Source organism: Colobus angolensis, unplaced genomic scaffold, assembly GCF_000951035.1.
Source record: "Colobus angolensis palliatus isolate OR3802 unplaced genomic scaffold, Cang.pa_1.0 Scaffold126, whole genome shotgun sequence".
NCBI lineage: Eukaryota > Metazoa > Chordata > Mammalia > Primates > Cercopithecidae > Colobus > Colobus angolensis.
Window position 1 is genome coordinate 2,707,591 of NW_012113808.1, and position 20,140 is coordinate 2,727,730.

At 43.9% G+C, this 20,140-nt stretch overlaps 1 protein-coding gene across 2 annotated transcripts in view; it reads right to left on the reverse strand.

The window, feature by feature from the left end:
• Positions 1–10,389, reverse strand: part of RAB4A (RAB4A, member RAS oncogene family) — a 33,378-nt gene extending 22,989 nt beyond the window's left edge. For both annotated transcript variants that reach the window (XM_011933334.1, XM_011933333.1), the window contains exon 1: positions 10,081–10,389. Coding sequence is in view for 1 of the 2 variants with exons in the window: in XM_011933333.1 (XP_011788723.1) it covers positions 10,081–10,111 (31 nt within the window). In the remaining variant the exon portion in view is untranslated. The remainder of the gene's footprint in view (positions 1–10,080) is intronic.
• Between the last annotated feature and the right edge of the window lie 9,751 nt (positions 10,390–20,140).

The window sequence follows — 20,140 nt, forward strand, 5'->3', positions numbered from 1 at the left end:
GAACAAAGAATATAACCAGAGACAGAAAGGGTCATTACATAACTATTAATACATAAGGGTAAAGCCACCAATAAGATATAGGTATCTTGAATGTGTATATGCCAAACAACTGCAAAATATGTCAAGCAAAAACTAACAGAATTAAAAGGATAGACAAAGCCACCATTATAGCCTGAGATTTTAACATTAAGTAAAATGTTAACTGTATGGTTGGCAGTTTCTTATAAAACTAAACATTTAAGTACCATATGACTCAGCAACTGCACTCCTAGACATTCATCTCGGAGAAATGAAGACTTTGTGTCATATAAAACCCTGTACATGAATGCTTATGGCAGTTGTATTGGTATAGCCCCAAACTGGAAACAACCCAGATGTTTTTTAACAGGTAAATTGTTAGACAATCTTTGGTACACTCATAACAAGGAATGCTACTCAGCAATAACAAGGATTAAATTGTCAACACATGCAATAACCTAGATGTATCTCCAGAGAATTACACTGAGTGAAAAAGTCAATCCCAAAAAATTGCAAGTGCAAGATTCCACTTATATAACATTCTTAAAATGACAAAATTATAGAAATGGAGAATAGATTCGTGGTTGCCAAAGGCTAAGGAAAATGTGGTGATAGGAAGGAAGTCTGTGCCTATAAAAGGGCAACAGGAGAGATCTTTGTGGTGATGGAAGTGTCCTGGATCTGTGTCAACGTCAATATCCTAGTTGTGATATTCTGCAATAATTTTGTAAGTTTTTCCCATTGGAGAAAACTAAGAAAAGGGTGCATGAGAACTCCGTATTTTTTCTTACAACTATATGAATCTACAATGATCTCAAAATAGAAAGCTTAACTGAAAAAAAAACCACATTATATTATCAGACAATGACTCTGTAAGTTTACTATGCACAGTCCCCAAACTGGAAGAATTAGCAAAGGATTCAAGAAGGAAACAATACCAGAAGGAAGGAGTAGCAGAAAAGCAGCTGAGCTGTCTATTAATTCTTTTTCTGTGTGGTGATACATGTATTTAGATAACATAGATAATACTATAAGGACAATGAATTATTCCTTGGTAGATGATGAGAATCCAACTTCATGAGGAGTTTCAGTTAGTGCTGAATTAATTACCTGGATCTCACAGAAATCATTCTGGCAGGAATGTATGGCATCATGTTCTCTCAGAGTGTTCAACATTTGCTGGTTTGCAGCAATGATGATCTCACTCATCAGGACTCCATATCAGAATATGGCAGAATCTGTACTGTTTATTTTGCATTTTTAATCTGTGCTTTTCTTTTTCTTTTTCCTTGCTTAACAGTGGATGACATATATATATAGCATACCAAGTGTATGTTTTATATGTTAAGTGTATAGTGCTTAACAACTACAGAAAGGCTTAACAGGAACGGGTGAATAGCCATATTACAGAGTAATTAATGAAGGGAAAATGCGTATGTAGGTTATATAAGATAACTAAATGTGAACTGGTTAAATAATTGTGTCCACTTAAATTAGATTTGGTGTTTATTATAGTGAACGTTAACTTGAGGGCTCAAACTCACAATAAATTTTTCTCGTTCAGTTTATGATAATTACATTCACCTGATGAGGGTTTCCTACAGAATGAATTAAGCTTGAAGGGAAAGACCACACCCCAAAGCAGAAAATCTAAAACAGATACATCCTACTAATGTACTTTTAACTTTCCATATGAGAAATGTCAAATGAGATGACAGGAAAGGTATCAAATAATTAGAATTCAATCTTGGGCAAATGTCAGCCATTCAGGAACACAGACAAAATAAAGACTAGGAAAAAATGGCCTCCTACCCACTGAAATAGCAAACATAAAGCCAAAAAAGATTAACTCTACAGGAGACACCTCATTTGGAATTGACTGACTTGTTTTACATTCACTTCAAACAGCCTCTATTACCTAATGCCCCAAACTGCAGCAGATCAAAGGTATATACTGAAGTAGGACTGTGAACTACAGGCACAAAGGCAGATGGGGACAGCAGGGGATGAGCTAGAAAGTGACCATAATAGCACAGCACATTTTGTGCAGCAGTTGATAGTCAATGATGACCTTGAGTGTTCAAGAAAATTAAGCTATATTCAGCAGACAAGATGACCTCTGCCTTCCTAGTTTTTTCCCCAAGCAACGGTCTTGCTTTCGAGATTTCCAAATGTCAGAAAGGAAGCACGAATGTATGGCCTCGGACTGTATGATGCATTTCATGTGTCTTACTTCCTGGCAGAAGAGGCTAAGTGCTGTAGTATAGCATTAGAATTTGGGTAGAATGGAGTCATTTAAACAAGGTTTCCTTCTTTAGGAATTAAAGGCTTAGGGTCTGTGATTATGAAAACTGAGATAAGAGATGCTGAAGGTTCTGAGGAGGAATAGGCTTTAAGGCAAAATAATAAATTGCAAATTCAGAGATTAAGTTGAAAATACCTGTAAGCCAACACAGTGGAGATTTGGGGAAGCAGTTCTTATAAGGGCTGAATGTGAAAAGAGAAGCTAAGTGAGAAAAAGGCTGCCAAGTGTCCACTGACTGATCATCAGCATCCCTGGTGAAACCAACATCACTTCAGGTGGGGGCAAAATCCTAATTACAGTCAGTTGAAGAATGAAGGAAGACAGACACTGTTGACAAAAAGTACTGACAGCTCTTATAAGCAGCTTAGCTGTGAGGGAAAGGAGAGGCAGAGGTAGTTAAAGGAGGAAGGCACAAAGCCAGGAAGCTACCAGTGGAAAGAGAAAGGAGGGGAACAGACATGATGGGTGAAGTGGGGACCTGAAGCTTTAGAGATGGGGTCCAAAGTAGAAGGCTGGGGTTAGTTTTAGACAAGAGAGACCTTCCTCTCAGACGACATAGAGAGGGTTAAGGATGAGCTAAGCAAGTTTGCAGACATGGCATCTTTCCCTTACATCTACTGGTGGTCATCTACTAGGAGTGAGAGAATGGGCTTGAGGAGATGTATGAAGGTTTAAAATAGCTGATGTGGAGAAAGACAGAGGTGACCAGGATAAGAAAAATGATTGCTAAGTATTACTGAGTACCCAGCTGGAAGCAGAGACCATACATCTGCAATGATCTCAATCTAAAAGGAGCTCTGTCTGCACAGCAGGCAAGGCAGACGGTGGGTAGCCAGGGCTGGAGCTGTGCAAAGTGTGTGTAGCTGAAAGAAAAAGAAGGACGAGGTGGAAGGAAATGCCATGGGTGTCTTATTTGAAGAGAGAGCAGCTCATTGCCTGAAAAGAAGAAAGGGGCCAGGCATGGTGGATCATGCCTGTAATCCCAGCACTTTGGGAGGCCAAGGTGGGAAGATCACTTGAGGTTAGGAAATCGAGACCAGCCTGGCCAACATGGTGAAACCCGACTCTACTAAAAATACAAAAATTAGCCAGGTGTGGTGGCACACACTTGTAATCCCAGCGACTCAGGAGGCTGAGGCACAAGAATCACTTGAACCTAGGAGGTGGAGGTTGCAGTGAGCTGAGATAGTGCCACTGCACTCCAGACTGGGCAACAGAGCGAGACTCCGTCTCAAAACAAACAAACAAACATACATAAAAAAAAAAGAAGAAAGGGAGGAGATGGACCAGCAGCCTGCAGCTCTTACAGTGAAGAATGGATGGAGTTGGAGTGGTCAGAATGGGATACGTGACAAAGTCCAGGGAGCAGCCAGGGAAGGGAGTACCTGAAGAGGTGGTAGAAGAGATGTGACTTCATCTTGACTAGAGATCAAGTCAAGGAACTGTGGAGCTGAGTTGTTGACTGACCTCTGCAAGGACACTGCAGTGACCCAGGATCCATCAGGAGTTGGAGCAAAGAACGAGACCATATGACAGATGACCTTGTTGAGTAAGGACTATCCCCGGGGTCATCAGATAACAGCAATGAGGAGCTGGCAGAGGACAGAATATAATGATGACATGTACTTTAAAGGACAAAAAGTTTTGGTACGATGGTCAGGGAGGAATTGAACAGTGGAAACCCTGATGAAATGCTGGTTAGGAGAGGTGGAAGGTTTGGGCAGCAGAGAAGCACATGACCCGTGGAGAAGAATAAGAAGTAAAGGAGGTGGAACAGGCAGCAGAAGTTAATCATGGGACTCTGCAGTGTGTCTGTGGGAGCCGCGGTTCACCTAAGCCTGAATTAAACGTTGTCAGCACAGCGGAATCCTGACCCTTGTAAATTTAATATTTGCAGCACAGACTCCCCAACAATTGCTCCAGGTTCGTGATTGGGTCTTTAGTTTTCCTGACCCATTCGTTGGGATCACATGCACTGAGGAGGCTGATGTGAGGAAGCTAGTTACTTAGCAGGCCAGCTCTTTGCTATTTTCCACTGATATAACAATTTATATATATATATTTATATATATATAATATATATATTTATATATAATATATAATTCTAAAGAACTTATATATAAACTATTTAATATATATATATTATGTATCTATATTATATATAGATATATAGTTCTTCTAAAGCAGAAAACTATTCCCATCCTGGCCTAGGAGGCTCTCGTATCCTCATGAACCCAGGTTCCAGGTGCTGTGGAAGCTGCCACGGGGCAGTGGTGCAGATGCTGTATGGCAAGCTGTAAGATCGTCAGCACAGCTGCTCAAGTCACTGTGACGAAGAACTTTGGAATGAAACACAATTTTCTTACCTTTTAATCATGCAAACTGGCCCTAATTTAACTTTCCTTTGCATCTTTCAGGGTAAACAGTAACTTAAACCATGTTAAGAAGTCAGCTCAAAAGACTCTGAAACCAAATAGATCCAGGGGATAAGGATGCGGAAGAATTAAAAATGGACTCTAACTTTATCTTCTAGGCAAACACAGGAAAAATAGAAGACGGGTATAGGCGTGAGTCATTTGTTGGGTTTGGGACGTATTGTGTTCAGATGCCAGGAGGCCACCGAGGTGTAGTTAGGTAGCTGAAAACAAGATCTGTAGTTTGAGTAAAGGATGCGACGAGAAATACAGATGCTACAGTCATCAGCAGTAAATCACAGGCACGGACTGGAATACTTTACAGTTCAAATGACCATGAGAAAGAATAATACTTTGTTTTTTCAAAAAATCATGTTTTCAGAGTTCTCGAGCATGGAGTCATTACATGTCTCCCTGGACCAACAGCACCTGCATGGCCCGGAAGCTGGTCAGATGCAGATCTCCCTCACCCTCTAAGTCAGGACCTACATTTTAACACACCAGGGGTCTCATGTGCACATTACTTTGATAAGCACTGGTGCAATGTTTCCCAAACTTTGGTACTTGAAATGTTCACCAGCTTTCAGTGAATGAGAAAAACGAAATGACAAACATGTATAATCATGTATTTATTCAAGTTGAAGAAATGTCCTTTGTTTTGGTGTTCCAGGATTCCTTTGCTGACATGTTTACCTGTTCTTTCATGAAATTAAGGTAAAGGGCAATTGGGGTGATTTCCCTAACAGCAAGTTATTTCATACTTTATTGGAACCAGGTGACTTTGAAATGCTATTTACAGAAGGGCACGGTGGCTCACGCCTGTAATCCCAGCACTTTGGGAGGCTGAGGAGGGCAGATCATGAGGTCAGGAGTTTGGAGGCCAGGAGTTCACCTGACCAACATAGTGAAACCCTGTCTCTACTAAAAATACAAAAAAAATTAGCTGGGTGTGGCGGCGGGCACCCGTAGTCCCAGCTACTTGGGAGGCTGAGGCAGGAGAATCACTTGAACCCAGGAGGTGGAAGGTGCGGTGAGCCGAGGTCGCACCACTGCTGCACTCCAGCCTGGGCAACAGTGCTGAGACTCTGTCTCAAAGAAAAAAAAAAAAGAAATGCTACTTCCTTTATCAAGGATATCTTCTTCACTCCATCTTGCTTTTGTCATCCTAAATTTCTCCATGAGTCGTATTTTGATGAGCAAAGCCTATATTTTAGTTTCTTAGGGCTGTCATCACAAAGAACCACAAACTGGGAAGCTTAAAACAACAGAAGTTTATTGTCTCACAGTCTGGAGGCCAGGCGTTCTGATTCAAAGTGCTGGTAGGGTCAAGCTCTCTCTGAAGGCTCGAGGGAAGGATCCCTCCTTACCTCTCCCTAGCTTCTGGTGGTTGCCAGCCATCCCTTGGCACTCCTTGGCTGGTAGATGCATCCCTCCAATCTTGGCCTCCATCCTCACATCTCTTTCTCCCTGAATACATGTGTGTCTAAGTTTCCCTCATCTTATAAGGACACCAGGCACCGAATTAGGGCCCACCGTAATTCAGTATGATGACCTCATCTTAACTCGATTACATCTGCAAAGATCTTATTTCCAAATGTGGTCACATTCATGGGTACTAGGGGTTAGGACTTAAACAGATATTTTGGGGAACACAATTCAACCCAAACAGCCTACAATGATACAGTTTTAAAGGAAAATATTCTGATAATTCTCAAAATTATATGACAAATACTGTAATACTGCGCTGTTTTCAAAATGAAGCACAAAATAAAAACATTGAGTATATTTTAATAAAAATGAGCATAGAACCAGCAATTTGAGTTGTATTCTTCTGTTTCATATATTATTCCCATTGTAGATGGCATAAACTCTAATACATATAGAGATTTTGTATTAGATTTTTCCTCACTCTCAAACTGCCCCAGCACTTAAATTTTAAAAGAAATTTCTGGCATTTTCCCATTACATATACTTTTTAGCTCCTTTCTGAACATTGCTGCTTGGCATCAAAATTACTTTCAGCCAGTTTGTAATCTCCCAGGTCTCAGATGGCTGAAGCAGAGTTCCTTGGGAAGTCCCAAGCCGTACTAACCGGCCAGGGCTTTAAGAATGCAATGTATCTAATGACATTTGGGAGAATTTTGTTTCATATTCAGATTAAGGGTTATATCCGAAACCTAAGATTTCAATTTGTTTCACGATATTACATAAAGTACAGTATTCATGTGGTGACTTCAAAGCAACAAAAATGTTCAACGCTACTCAGTCTATGGAAGGTGAAATACTGTTTTAATATGTTAAAAAGCATATTAAATGAACACATTAATGAAAGGTAGCTCATTAACAGTACATTTTAGCAGGGCACAGTGGTTCATGCCTGTGATCTCAACACTTTGGGAGGTGCAGGCATCAAGATCACTTGAGCCCAGGAGTTCGAGATGAGACTGCAACAGTGAGAGACCTCGTCTTGACAAAAAAAATTAAAAAAAAGAAAAAAATTAGCCAGGTGTGGTGGCATGCACCTGTGGTCCCAGCTGCTCAGGAGGCTGAAGTGGGAGGATTACCTGAGCTAGACAAGTGGAGGCTGCAGTGAGCCATGATTGTGTCACTGCACTCCAGCCTGGGTGACAGAGTGAGGTCCTGTTTCAAAAAAAAAAAAAAAAAAGATTGAAAAAACAAAAAACAAAAACCCAGTACATTTCATGCACTGGCCCTTGATTTTTCCTCATCTCTCTGTCAAGCTACACAGAGCCTCTTTTTAGAGAAGAGCAAATGAGCACAGAGTACAAAGGAGTTTAAAGGTTAGGCAAACATTCCTTCACCAGCTCAGAGGCACATATCCAGAAGGGAGCCTGACTGTTTCACTTTTAAGGAACAATGCTATATAAATATGGCCACTGATATGTCAAAGTGACAGCCTAGGACTTGGTTCTAGGTGACTTTTACTTCAGCTTGGCAAACTTCAACTGTCCTGCTTGCTCTTTCTAAAGCTCATTTTCTTTTTTTGAGACTCTCACTCTGTCATCCAGGTTGGAGTGCAGTGGCGCAATCTTGGCTCACTGCAACCTTTGCCTCCTAGGTTCAAACAATTCTCATGCCTCAGCCTCCCGAGTAGCTGGGACTACAAGCGTACCACCATGCCCAGGTAATTTTTTGTATTTTTAATAGGGTTGGGGTTTCGCCATGTTGGCCAGGCTGGTATCGAACTCCTAAGCTCAAGTGATCTGCCCCCTCGGCCTTCCAAAGTACTGGGATTACAGGCGTGAGCCATCACGTCTGGCCTCATTTTCTATTTATTAGTTTCTACTAGTTTTCGATTAATTTCCTCTATTAGAAGAAAAGATTCAATTCGGAATTGCAAAGTAAAAACATACTTGGAAGTTATCATGAAATAAGAATACTAATGGTCAAAGCCTTATGATCAGAATGCAATCAATCTGTGAAGCTCAAAAGTTCAGTTAACTGCGTCTGAAGTGGATATGCCAAAGATATGCTCTATTTTATCAGTTGTTATCATTGCGTAAACGAAAAATGAAACATAAAAGCTCTATCTCCTGAACTCTTACTGATTCATGACCCCCACTTGCTTTTCTTCTTTGGACATTCCACCCTTGCCTTGTGCTCTGTGCTCCTTACTCAGGTTAAAGAAACTAAGCATGGGCTAAAGAGCACTTGAAAATAAAGAAGTGCAAAGATGCAACCAAAAATTGCTAGAGCATGTTTTCCTTACAACATTTCTGACTGTGGTTCTGTACAGGAAGAACCAGATCACTGCCATTTGCAGAAGCATTTGCAAACACTCGTCCTGACGAAGGCATCGACTTACCGGAGGATTTCCTAAGCCTTCTAGGAACAGATGTCATGCCCCTGTGTCACCAAGAACAGGGCAGTACCAGTCACAGGAGTCACTCACTGAAGGTGGACCAAAGGCACTGTGACCCCAGCATGGAAGCCCTTCCAAAAGTTCCCATTTTTTCTTACAAGACAGACTGACGCCTTCCTCAAGGCCCTCTTCTGTCTCCTCATCCATCTCTCCAGCGTGGTGCTCAAAACACACCCTTCTTGAGTTGCCCTTCCCACAGGCCTGAGATGTTCTGTGTGTTGCCTGGTTAATGCCTCCCCGACACCCCTGTCTGGGTCACCTTTCTTTCTAACACGCTTTCACAGACCACACTCCTTAAGAACTCTTGCTTGGTTTTTAATTATTCACTCATTAGTATCACAACTGGATTAATACTGCATTCCCTCAATAGACTGTACGCTCCATGAGACTAGAGCCGTGTCTGCTGTCTTTCTGCAGGACTCACAGCCCTCCCAGCACGGTGCCCGCTTCCCTAATGCCATTCTACAGTATTTGTTGCCGAGAAGGAGGCAGCACGCCAGGACAGATGGAGACAGGACTAATTTGGCTTGAGGTATGTAATTTTGAACTTGAGCCTCTCTCTGGGACTGTAAAACTCCAAATCAAAGTCTTAATCTGAGAATACACACATCTGAAAGAGTGATTAGGGACTGGTAAACATCTATTAATATTCAACTCTGATAGAAAGTACAAGTTGTTTATTCTTACCACGCAAGGCCAAAAAAAAGGGGAGAAAAAAAAAACACCACACAGTATATTCACTGGGAAGGCTTTCGCTTATTCAAAACAGTATTGTCGAGCACCTCCAGGTCTGGGTGCTGCAGGGGAAACAAAGATTAAACAGCCAAGGCTTTGCTTCCAAGGTGCTTACTGTCTTAAGGATACAAGGCATGTTTATAAATAGCCAAAATGCAACCCAGAAAAGGCTAAAAAACACTGAGAGGGAGGGAGAAATAAACGAAGAGGTGTCCGGAGGGAGAGATGAATTAGTCTATCAATAACTCCTCACCGTAATCCCAATGTAAAGCAAGGAATTCCAAATCAGGAAAGGTCAAACTGAAGTATTTGAGGAACACAGGCGTCGCCCTAAGCCCTTCACACGGCTCGCTGGGGATAATATAGCAGCTGAAACGGAACATCAAGCTGGCTTTCCAAACCTTCAGTTATTTACATTAGACTGAGAGGGGAAAAGCGCTAACTGTGCAGGCGCAGAGAAAGAGCAAGAGGAAACTTGAAAAGGCGGATCACGCCAATGCGCTGTGCACAGCCCCGCCCGCGCCCCGCGCACCCGCTACCCCACCCGAGCTCCCCGCGGCCCGCGTCCCCCATCTCGGTCCTAGGCCCAGACACCTCCAAGACCCGTCCCCCGGTTCCGGCCGGTGCCATCGCCACCCTCACGACCCCCGCAGCCCAGGCCCGGCCCCGCGCCGGCGACGCCCCCGCGGCCCGATCCGCGCGCCCAGCCAACCCGGGCCTCGTACCGTAGGTTTCGGACATGGCCGTCTGCGACATCTTGGGAGCGGCGCCGCCTCTCGCCGGGTCACCGGCTGCACTCGCCCGCGGTCCGCTGGCGCGTCTCGGTGGGGAAGGACCTGGGGCGGGGGACCGGAGGAGGGAGGGGCCCAACCGGTCCCCACGGCAACCGCCGGCCTCCCAGCGGCTGCGGCCCAGCCGGACTCCAGCTCCGCGCAGGCGCAGGGACCTCCACCGTCCGTCCGGCCGCGACCGCGAGGAGGAAGAGGAGATGGGCTACGCGAGGCCCGGCCCACGCCGCATTCGCGCGTGCGCACGGGAAGGCCGGGGCGGGGCGCATGGGGACCTCGGCGCGCGCCGGAAGCACGTGCGCGGGCTGGGTCCCCTGGCGGTGTGCGCCGAGGCTGGGCAAGCGGTGGGTGGGGGCGTTGGGGGCTGAGTCCCGATTTGCCTCAGGGAAAGTCGGGTAGAGGCAGGCGGTGGGCAGGTTTGGGGGTGACAGAGGGCTGGAGACAGTAGGGTCCAGTTACCGAACAGAGGAGGAAGGTGCCCGCACTGGGGAGGAAAGCAGTCCATTTGCCAAACTGGCCCGTCTCAGTTAAGACGTTGTCTTCAGTCATCATCTGAGGCTGTCAGCCAGGAAAAAACTTCCCTGACGCAGTTACGATCGAGGCCAGAACTTGGTTAATGTGTAACAAGGGGGCAGTAGGCCCCAGGTGTCCAGCCAGAGGCCGCCCTGTGAATGGGAGGCAGCTTCGTTTACCCGTTGGGAAGCTAAGCTTTCACTCCAAACTGCCGGGCCCTCTTGAATGGAGCTGAGAGGGTGTGGGCAGAATGACAGAAGCTCAAGAAGCCCAGATGTTGAAGGGTCGTTGCAAGACTACAGACAGCAGCCTCTCCGCATCCCATTTTAGAGGGTTCTGGATTACGGCTGAGAACTATCTCCTGGCCCTCAGCTGGGGATGTCTTTCCAAATTTAGGAGATTTTTGGTTTTATTTTTTAACAGGGTCTAACTCTGTCAGCAGAGCCCTGCCGATTCTCCCGCCTCAGCCTCCTGAGTAGCTGAGGCTAGGGGCACACAGCACCACACCGCGGCAATTTTTAAATTTTTTGTACAGATGGGGGTCTCGTTATGTTGCCCAGGCTGGTCTTGAACTCCTGAGTTCAAGCATCCTCCCTCCTTGGCCTCCCAAATTGCTGGGATTACAGGCGTGAATCGTCTCACCTGGCCTTGGATAGTTTGGTTTCAGAAGCAAAACTGAGTTAGAATCCCCTTCTGTGGGAAATGTAGAGATAAACATTTATGGGAACGAGAATTTTGGTTGAGGATTTGGCCCATCTGAGCTTGATAAGGGCCACATAGCACCTCATAGTTCCAACCTTGTTCACAATAGGTTGTCGAATGCTCAAAATATCCCTGGCTAAGCTCCTAAGTGACCTGGACTGTGTGGAAAATGCCAGTACAAAGTTTTTTTTTTTTTTTTTTTTTTTCCTGAGTCAGTTTGGCTCCATCCTCCACATAAATTGGCATCAGAGCTTCCCTCTTCCCCAGGGGCTATTTGGGTCGGTATTTTTCTCTTCTCTCCGATCCTAATAACAAATAAATGCAGTTTTTTTTTCTAAACCACAGAGAAGGCCCCATGGTGAAAGGTTGTGAGAGCTGTAATTTCCTAAAATTGTTTTGTATGTATTTCTTGTTCAATGGCTCAGATCATTTTTTGCTTTCTTGTTTGGCTCTCTGCATGTTGTGTTTGATTTAGGCTCTACTCTGAGTATAGCAGATTGGTTCTGATTAAAACCATTTCAGAGGAAAGACAGTGATCCCAGGAAGTGGGAAGAAAACAGCATCACCTGAAGTCATTCCTATTCGTTAGATGTTTTCTTCCTGTGAAAAACCACTATGTACAAGAAAGAAGTCAGTGAGCTGCAGTGATAGTGTTATTGACTGAAACTGGACCGGAGATCCCTGAAACCTGGACAAGGTGGTAGAAATACAAATTATGCTGCCACTTCAAAGCTGTGGGCAGTTTTCTACTTTGTGGAAAACGAAGACTTAGGTAGGCCTTTGGGAAAGACTTTGTTTTGGAGAAACCACCCAAAGAGATCATTTAGTTTGCAAATGTAACTGCAGTATCACAATTGGAAGAAGAAATATGCAAGGGCGAGGTGTGAAGGAGCCGTTCAGTTCAGTATCCTCGAATGACACTATGGAAGATTCTTTGCATCTTAGTAACTTTGGGTCTTTGAAAGAAAACAAATTTCTTCAAAATGTTTTTAGAGACAGCTTTGATTCTGAGGCACTGCTGATTATATGGAAGAAAAAATTATTGCAAAATTAATTTGTGTTTTCTCCAGTTATCATCTCCTTTCTCTTTGGGGGAGGTTTGTGACAGAGCAAAAAGAGATACACAAAAGCCTAGACGTGTTGGAGATTTGTCTAAGGGAAATGTAATTATGGAGAAGGATTTTTTTGAGCTGAAACTAGATCCCACTTTTTTCCAGGTCAGTGGTCCTTCAAGTATCTGGTACTTTCCTTCCTGCTTCCTGACAATGCTAAAGGGTGTGGCAGGACCTTGCATTTAATGCCCAACGTGAGGAGCCCGAGGGCTTGATGCATGGGATTCTTGGAGTGAGGCCTGGTGGAGGGCGCTGGTCACAGCCTTGGTGGAATGGTGACTCTTTTTGGTAACTGGAATTGAAGAAAATGAGTGGACTTGTGTCTGAGCACTTGGGAACTCAGCAATCCCTGGGTATTACCTTGAGAAGGAGCCACATTCTGGACATACAAGTGGAGGCTTGAAACTGGAAGCTCAATTCCACAGCCAGGCTGGTGGAGACTATGACATGTAACTCACATCTTCAAGAAAGTAGAGACCTCAGAGGTCACTGGGCCACTTTACCTTCCACTGTCAAAAAAACTATGTCTGTGATCAGATACCTCTGTTGCTAGGGAATATTCGTCAGAATGGGCTAGATGAACTGCAGTAACGCAGATCTCTCAACCCATTTATGACTTACACAAAGTTCCTCACTCAGACTACCTGTCCACTCCCACTAGCAGAGACCTGCTCATGGGCCCTCCTAGACCCAGGCTGAGCGAATGTGTTTTATCTAAACACATCTCCACAGTCACTCAGGTAGGAGTGGCGATGCACTAGGACCAATTGTGCAGTAGCTAGAGAGGCACTTACCAGGAATTAATTGCTATAAGAACTTGTATTTACATTTTGTGGGCTAAAGCAAGTCATGTGGCAACGCTTAATTTCAAAGAGGACAGGAAATGCAATATTATTGTGTCCCTGAAAGAAAGGAGAAGAGAAAGTCTGTGGAAAGACATTATGGCTACCACTGGAATTTTCACCTGTCCAGGCAGCTCACCATGCTTTTATTTGAAACAATTTTATTGAAGTATAATAGGCATAACTGCACATATGTATGTATATATTTATTTATTTTATTTTTTGAGATGGAGTCTTGCTTTGTTGCATAGGCTGGAATGCAGTGGCGGGATCTCAGCTCACTATGATCTCTGCCTCCTGGGTTCAAGTGATTCTCCTGCCTCAGCCTTCTGAGTAGCTGAGACTGCAGTCATACAGCCATGTACCACCACACCTGGCTAAGTTTTGTATTTTTAGTAGCGACGGGATTTCGCCATGTTGGCCATGCTGGTCTCGAACTCCTGACCTCAGGTTATCCACTGCCTCGGCCTCCCAAAGTGCTGGGATTACACGCGTGAGCCACAGCGCCCGGCCTGCACATATTTAAAGTGTACATTTTGATAATTTTTGATATATGTGTACACTTGTGCTTGCTGCTCCAGGAGACCGCTATTTCTAGGCCTTTTCTGTGGACGGAGGCATTTTTGTGATTGTTTTATCTCATTTATTGCTTAGGACGAATAATTTCTTGTGAGGTTTAGTGGTGGTTTTGGGGTTGATAGTATAGGTGTTTATCACAGTCCACTTCCAAGTGATAATACACTACTTTATACAGAGTGTAAGAAACAACCATTTACCTCCATCCTCCCTCAGCATCTGTGCTGAGAATGTTGTACTTCTACATATGTTGTACACCCACATACATTGTTATTGTTTTTACTTAATAAGTTGCTGATTCTCTCTCTCTTTTCCTTTTAATTGTGGTAAAATAGACATAAGATGTACCATCTCAACCATCTTGAAATGTACAGTTCAGTGGCATTCAATACATTCCCATTGTTGTGCAACCATCACCACCATCCATCTCCAGAACGCTTCATCTTGCAAACCTGAAACTGTACCTGTTCAACAACAACTCCCCATTCACTTCTCCCCACAGTGCCTGGCAACCACCATTCTACTTCCCATCTCTAGGAATTGGCCTCTGTAGGTACAGTGCCTCATATAAATGGAGTCATACAGTATTTGTCTTTTCCTGACTGTCATATTTCACTTAGCATAATGCCCTCAAGATTCATCTGTAACATTGTAGAATGTGTCAGAATTTCCTTCCTGTTTAAAACTGAATAATATTCAATACTTCGTACGTATATACTGCATTTCCAGCCAATTCTTTTCAATAAACGATAAGAAAAAAGTATTTTATATTTACTCATATAGTTACCATATCTAGGACTCCTTATTCTCTTGTGTAGATTAGATTTCCATGGTTTCATTTCCCTTTTGCCTGCAGGGCTTTCCTTAACAGATCTTGAAGTGTAGATCCGCTGGTGACTAATTCTTTCAGCTTTTATATATCCAAAAAAGTCTTTATTTCACTTCTGTGTTTGAAGCTATTTTTGCTCAATTTCAATTTTTAGAGTTTTCAATTTTTTTTTTTTTTTCTAACATGAAGATACCGTTTTAGTGTTTTCTGGCTTATTTTGTTTCCGATAAGGAGTCAACTGCCATTCTTGTCTTTATTTCTTTCATGCAATGTGTCTTTTATCTCTGCTTGGTTTTAAGATTTCATCTGTATCACTGGTCTGAAGCAATTTGATTACGATGTGCCTTGGTGTTGATTTTCTTTAAAGTTCTTGTCCTTGAGTTTCACTGAACTTCTCTGGTCTTTGAGTTTATAGTTGCTATCAGATTTGGAATTTTTTCAGCCATTATTTCTTAAAATATTTTTTCTGCCCCTGCCTTTCCTTTCCTTTGGTGATTCTACTGCACAAATACTAGGTCACTTGAATTTGTCTCACAGCTAACTCAGGCTTTGTTCATTTTTTGTCAGTCTTTTTTCTGTTTTTCATTTTTGTGTAATTTCCATTGCTGTGTCTTTAAATTCACTCATCTTTCCTATGGTATCTAATCTGCTGTCAATTCCATCCAGCGTAATTTTCCTCTTAGGCATTGCTGTTTCACCTGCAGAAGTTTCACTTGGTGTCTGGACCTACATTTGGGTCCTCTGGTTTCCGTGTTTAGTACTCACGCTCTCAGGCCCTCCTCCAGCTTCTTGAGCATATGGAACATGTGTCATTTCTACTAACTTTATCATCTAAATCATTTCTGAGGTTGTTTATATTGATTGGCTTTTCTCTTCATTCTAGGTCATATTTTCCTACTTTACAAGCTGGATAATTTTTTATTGAATGCCAGACATTGAGAAGTTTACTTTGAGATACATATAATGTTTATTTTTATAAATATTTTTGAGCTTTGTTCTGGGGTGCAGATAAGTTCTTTGGAAAGAGCTTGATGCTTCAAGTCTTGTTTTGAGGCTTTTTTGCGGGGTGGGCCAGAGCAGCATTCTACTCAACAAGTCCTTGAGTTATGAAGGTTTTCACCATGATTGGCGGAACTGGGAGTTCCTCTGGGCCGTGCATGAGTGCTTGGGATTGTTTTCTGTAATATTTGCAGGTGATTCTTTATCTGGCATGGGTTAGGAGTGCGTACCACGGTAGGAGAAATGCAGGTATTTCTTCACTTGCCTGCACTGCTCAGTAGAAGACTTGAAGGGAACCCTCCGCAAACCTCTGGCACTCTCTCTGTCTCTGTCTCTGTACAACTCTGCGCAACCCCCAGCTCAGGGAGTGCTGCTGCTTCCTCCTGTCTGGCTCCAGAGCTCAGTCTGTGGCACTCTTTCTCTGCAGTCACTTACTTGCTCATTCATTTCATCTGGTCTTAAGGCTTTCAATACTATCTAAAGCTGATGATTCCTTAATTTCTAGCTTGCCTAGGTTTCTGTGTACAATTGCTCACTTGATACGTCCACTTGAATGAATGCCTATCAGGTTTCTTAATACTAACGAAATAAAAACCAAGGGCGGGCACGGTGGCTCACGGCTGTAATCCCAGCACTTTGGGCAGCCAAGGCAGGTGAATCACGAGGTCAGGAGTTCAAGACCAGCCTGGACAATATGGTGAAACCCCGTCTCTACTAAAAAATACAAAAAATTAGCCAGGCATGGTGGCGCGCACCTGTAGTCCCATCTACTCAGGAGGCTGAGGCAGGAGAATCACAGGAACCTGGCAGGCAGAGGTTGCAGTGAGCCAAGATCATGCCACTGCACTCCAGCCTGAGCGACAGAGCCCAGGCTGTCGCTCTGGACGGAGCCATTCCGTCCCAAAACAAACAAACAAGGCCGGGCGCGGTGGCTCAAGCCTGTAATCCCAGCACTTTGGGAGGCCGAGACGGGTGGATCACCAGGTCAGGAGATCGAGACCATCCTGGCTAACATGGTGAAACCCCATCTCTACTAAAAAATACAAAAAACTAGCCGGGCGAGGTGGTGGGCGCCTGTAGTCCCAGCTACTTGGGAGGCTGAGGCAGGAGAATGGCGTAAACCCGGGAGGCGGAGCTTGCAGTGAGCTGAGATGGGGCCACTGCACTCCAGCCCGAGCGGCAGAGCGAGACTCCGTCTCAAAAAAACAAACAAACAAACTAACTAACTAACTAACAAACTAAACATCCAGATTTCTTGACCAAACTAGTGCCTTCTGCAATTTTTTGTATCTCAGTAAATGGCAGTTTGCCAGGTGTATTAGTCAGGGTCAGGGTTCTCTAGAGGGACAGAACTAATAGGATACATGTATATATGAAAGGGAGTTTATTGAGGAGAATTGACTCACACGATCACAATGTAAAGTCCCGTGATTGGCTGTCTGCAAGCTGAGGAGCAAGGAAGCCAGTGGTGGATCAGTCCAAGTCCTGAAACGTCAAAAATAGGGAAGGCGACAGTGCAGCCTTATACCCGTGGGCAAAGGCCCAAGAGGCCCTGGCAAACCACTGGTGTAAGTCTAAGAGTCCAAAAGGTGAAGAACTTGGAGGCTGATGTTCGAGGGCAGGAAATATCCAGCACAGCGGAAAGATGAAGGCCAGAAGACTCAGCAAGTCTGCTTTATTCTAGCCACTCTGGTAGCTGATTAGACGGGGCCCACCCAGATTGAGGGTGGATCAGCCTCTCCCAGTCCACTGACTCAAATGTTAATCTCCTTTGGGAACACCCTCACAGACACACCTAGAAACAATACTGTGAATCCTTCAATCAAGTTGACACTTAATAGTAACCATCACACCAGGGCCAAACCTTGGAGCCCTGCCTGACTTCTCACGCCCACATTTGATCCATCAGCAAGGCCTACAGGCTCTACTGTCAGAGCATCCAGAATCTGCTTCTGCTACTTGCACTGCCCTCCCACCCCCACCCTGTCACCTCCTGCATCAGCCCGCCTCACCTCTCTCCTGCCTTTTGCAGCTACCTCCCCTTCCTGCTTCTATGCTTGTCTCCCTGTGTCATCTTTTCTCAACACAGCTGCTAGAGCAATCCTATTAAAATGTAAATAAACAAAACCAAAAATAAATAACAATTCCCCTTTTTTTTTTTGAGATGGAGTCTCGCTCTGTCGCCCAGGCTGGAGTGCAGTGGCGCAATCTCGGCTCACTGCAAGCTCCGCCTCCCGGGTTTACGCCATTCTCCTGCCTCAGCCTCCCGAGTAGCTGGGACTACAGGCGCCCACCACCTCGCCCGGCTAGTTTTTCGTATTTTTTAGTAGAGACGGGGTTTCACCGTGTTAGCCAGGATGGTCTCGATCTCCTGACCTGGTGATCCACCCGTCTCGGCCTCCCAAAGTGCTGGGATTACAGGCTTGAGCCACCGCGCCCGGCCACAATTCCCCTTTAAAACGGCCAGTGTTGCCTGTAATCCCAGGACTTTGGGAGGCCAAGGTGGGTGGATCACTTGAGGTCAGGAATTTGAGACCAGCCTGATCAACATAGTAAAACCCTGTCTCTATTAAAACTACAAAAATTAGCTGGATGTGGTGGTGCACGCCTGCAATCCCAGCTACTTGGGAGGCCGAGGCAGGAGAATCTTTTGACCCCGGGAGGTAGAGGCTGCAGTGAGCCAAAACCATGCCACTATTCTAGTCTGGGTGACAGAGAGAGATTCCATCTCAAAAAAAAAAAAAAATAGTAGATCTCTTATATGCCACCACGTGATTGTGGGAAGGCTATAATAAAACTAGAGTATCATCTAATACTAGTATAATTTATTGAGTACTTGATAAACACTAGGTATAGTGCTAAGTGCTTTACGTGTATTATTTTTTGTTGTGTTTTTTTTTTTTTTTTGAGATGGAGTCTTGCTCATTGCCCAGGCTGGAGTGCAGTGGCCCAATCTCGGCTCACTGCAAGCTCCGCCTCCCGGGTTCACACCATTCTCCTGTCTCAGCCTCCCGAGTAGCTGGGACTACAGGCACCCGCCACCACGCCCGGCTAATTTTTTTTTTTTTTTATTTTTAGCAGAGACGGGGTTTCAGCATGTTAGCCAGGATGGTCTAGATCTCCTGACCTTGTGATCCGCCCGCCTCGGCCTCCCAGAGTGCTGGGATTACAGGCGTGAGCCACTGCACCAGGCCGCTTTACGTGTATTATAAAACCTAATTATTACAACAGATTTATAAGGGAGGTATTATCCCATTTTACAGATGAAGAAACAAAGGCCCAAATGGATTACATATTTTGTCCAGTTTCCACAGCTAGTATGTATCAATGTTGGAATTTCTCTCTCAAACCAAACCAAACTGAAACCTCTCCTTTTAAAAATGCAGTATAAAAAGCCCAAAACACAGAGCTGTGATTCCAAAAGGCACTGAATTATTTAATGCCTAAGGAAAACAGCTCTCCTTTGATCCAGACCCTGTTCTAGATGCTTTATGTCACTTCCCTTGATCCTTATACCACCTGACAAGGTTACTCTTCTTATCTTTATATTATAGTCAACGGTGACATCCAAACCAGGGCTCTTTATTGCACTGTGGTGCCAAATAAGTGTGGAGACACAGATGAGAAAGGGTTTATGGTAGAAAACATTCCCAGAGCACTTCTATAAATTCAGCATAAGCTCAGGTTAGCTTTAAGATAGAAAATACTCCTGAAGTCGACATCCAGTCCTCTAATATTAAACTCAGATCTTTGAGTTTGTCATCCTCCAAAGCATATAGATTTTGTTTATCTAACAGGAATATGCTACAAATGCTTAATGTAACAGTCTACAACATTAAGCCAAGACTAGAGTTGTGGATAGAGTTCTTGAGTTCAGTGATATGATAATTTCCTACCTTCACCTTCTCATTTGAAAGTTACCAGCAAATCTTCCATCCATTCTAATATGATGTGTCTCTGCTTATTTCTGCATTTAACAACATTGATACCCAGGGATTATTCATTCGAGTCATTTAAATTCTTGTTTTGTATTCAGAAAAAGAGGATTTTCTGGTTCCTCTTTTCTTTTTAATTATACTTATGTGTTTCCTCCATATTCTGATAAAGTGCCATAGAATTATCTTTTCTTTACTTATTTATTTTCAAATACTGTGTTTCAAATTAAATGGCCTGTTTTCAGCCTGGTTTCTTATGAAAAAGATAGTTTACACAACAACTGCTTAAAAAAAATTCTCCATAGCCCACACCTGTAATCCCAGCACTTTGAGAGGCCGAGACGGATGGATCACGAGGTCAGGAGTTCGAGACCAGCCTGGCTAACGTAGTGAAACCCCGTCTCTACTAAAACTATAAAAATTAGCTGGGCATGGTGGCAGATGCCTATAATCCCAGCTACGCGGTAGGCTGAGGCAGGGGAATCACTT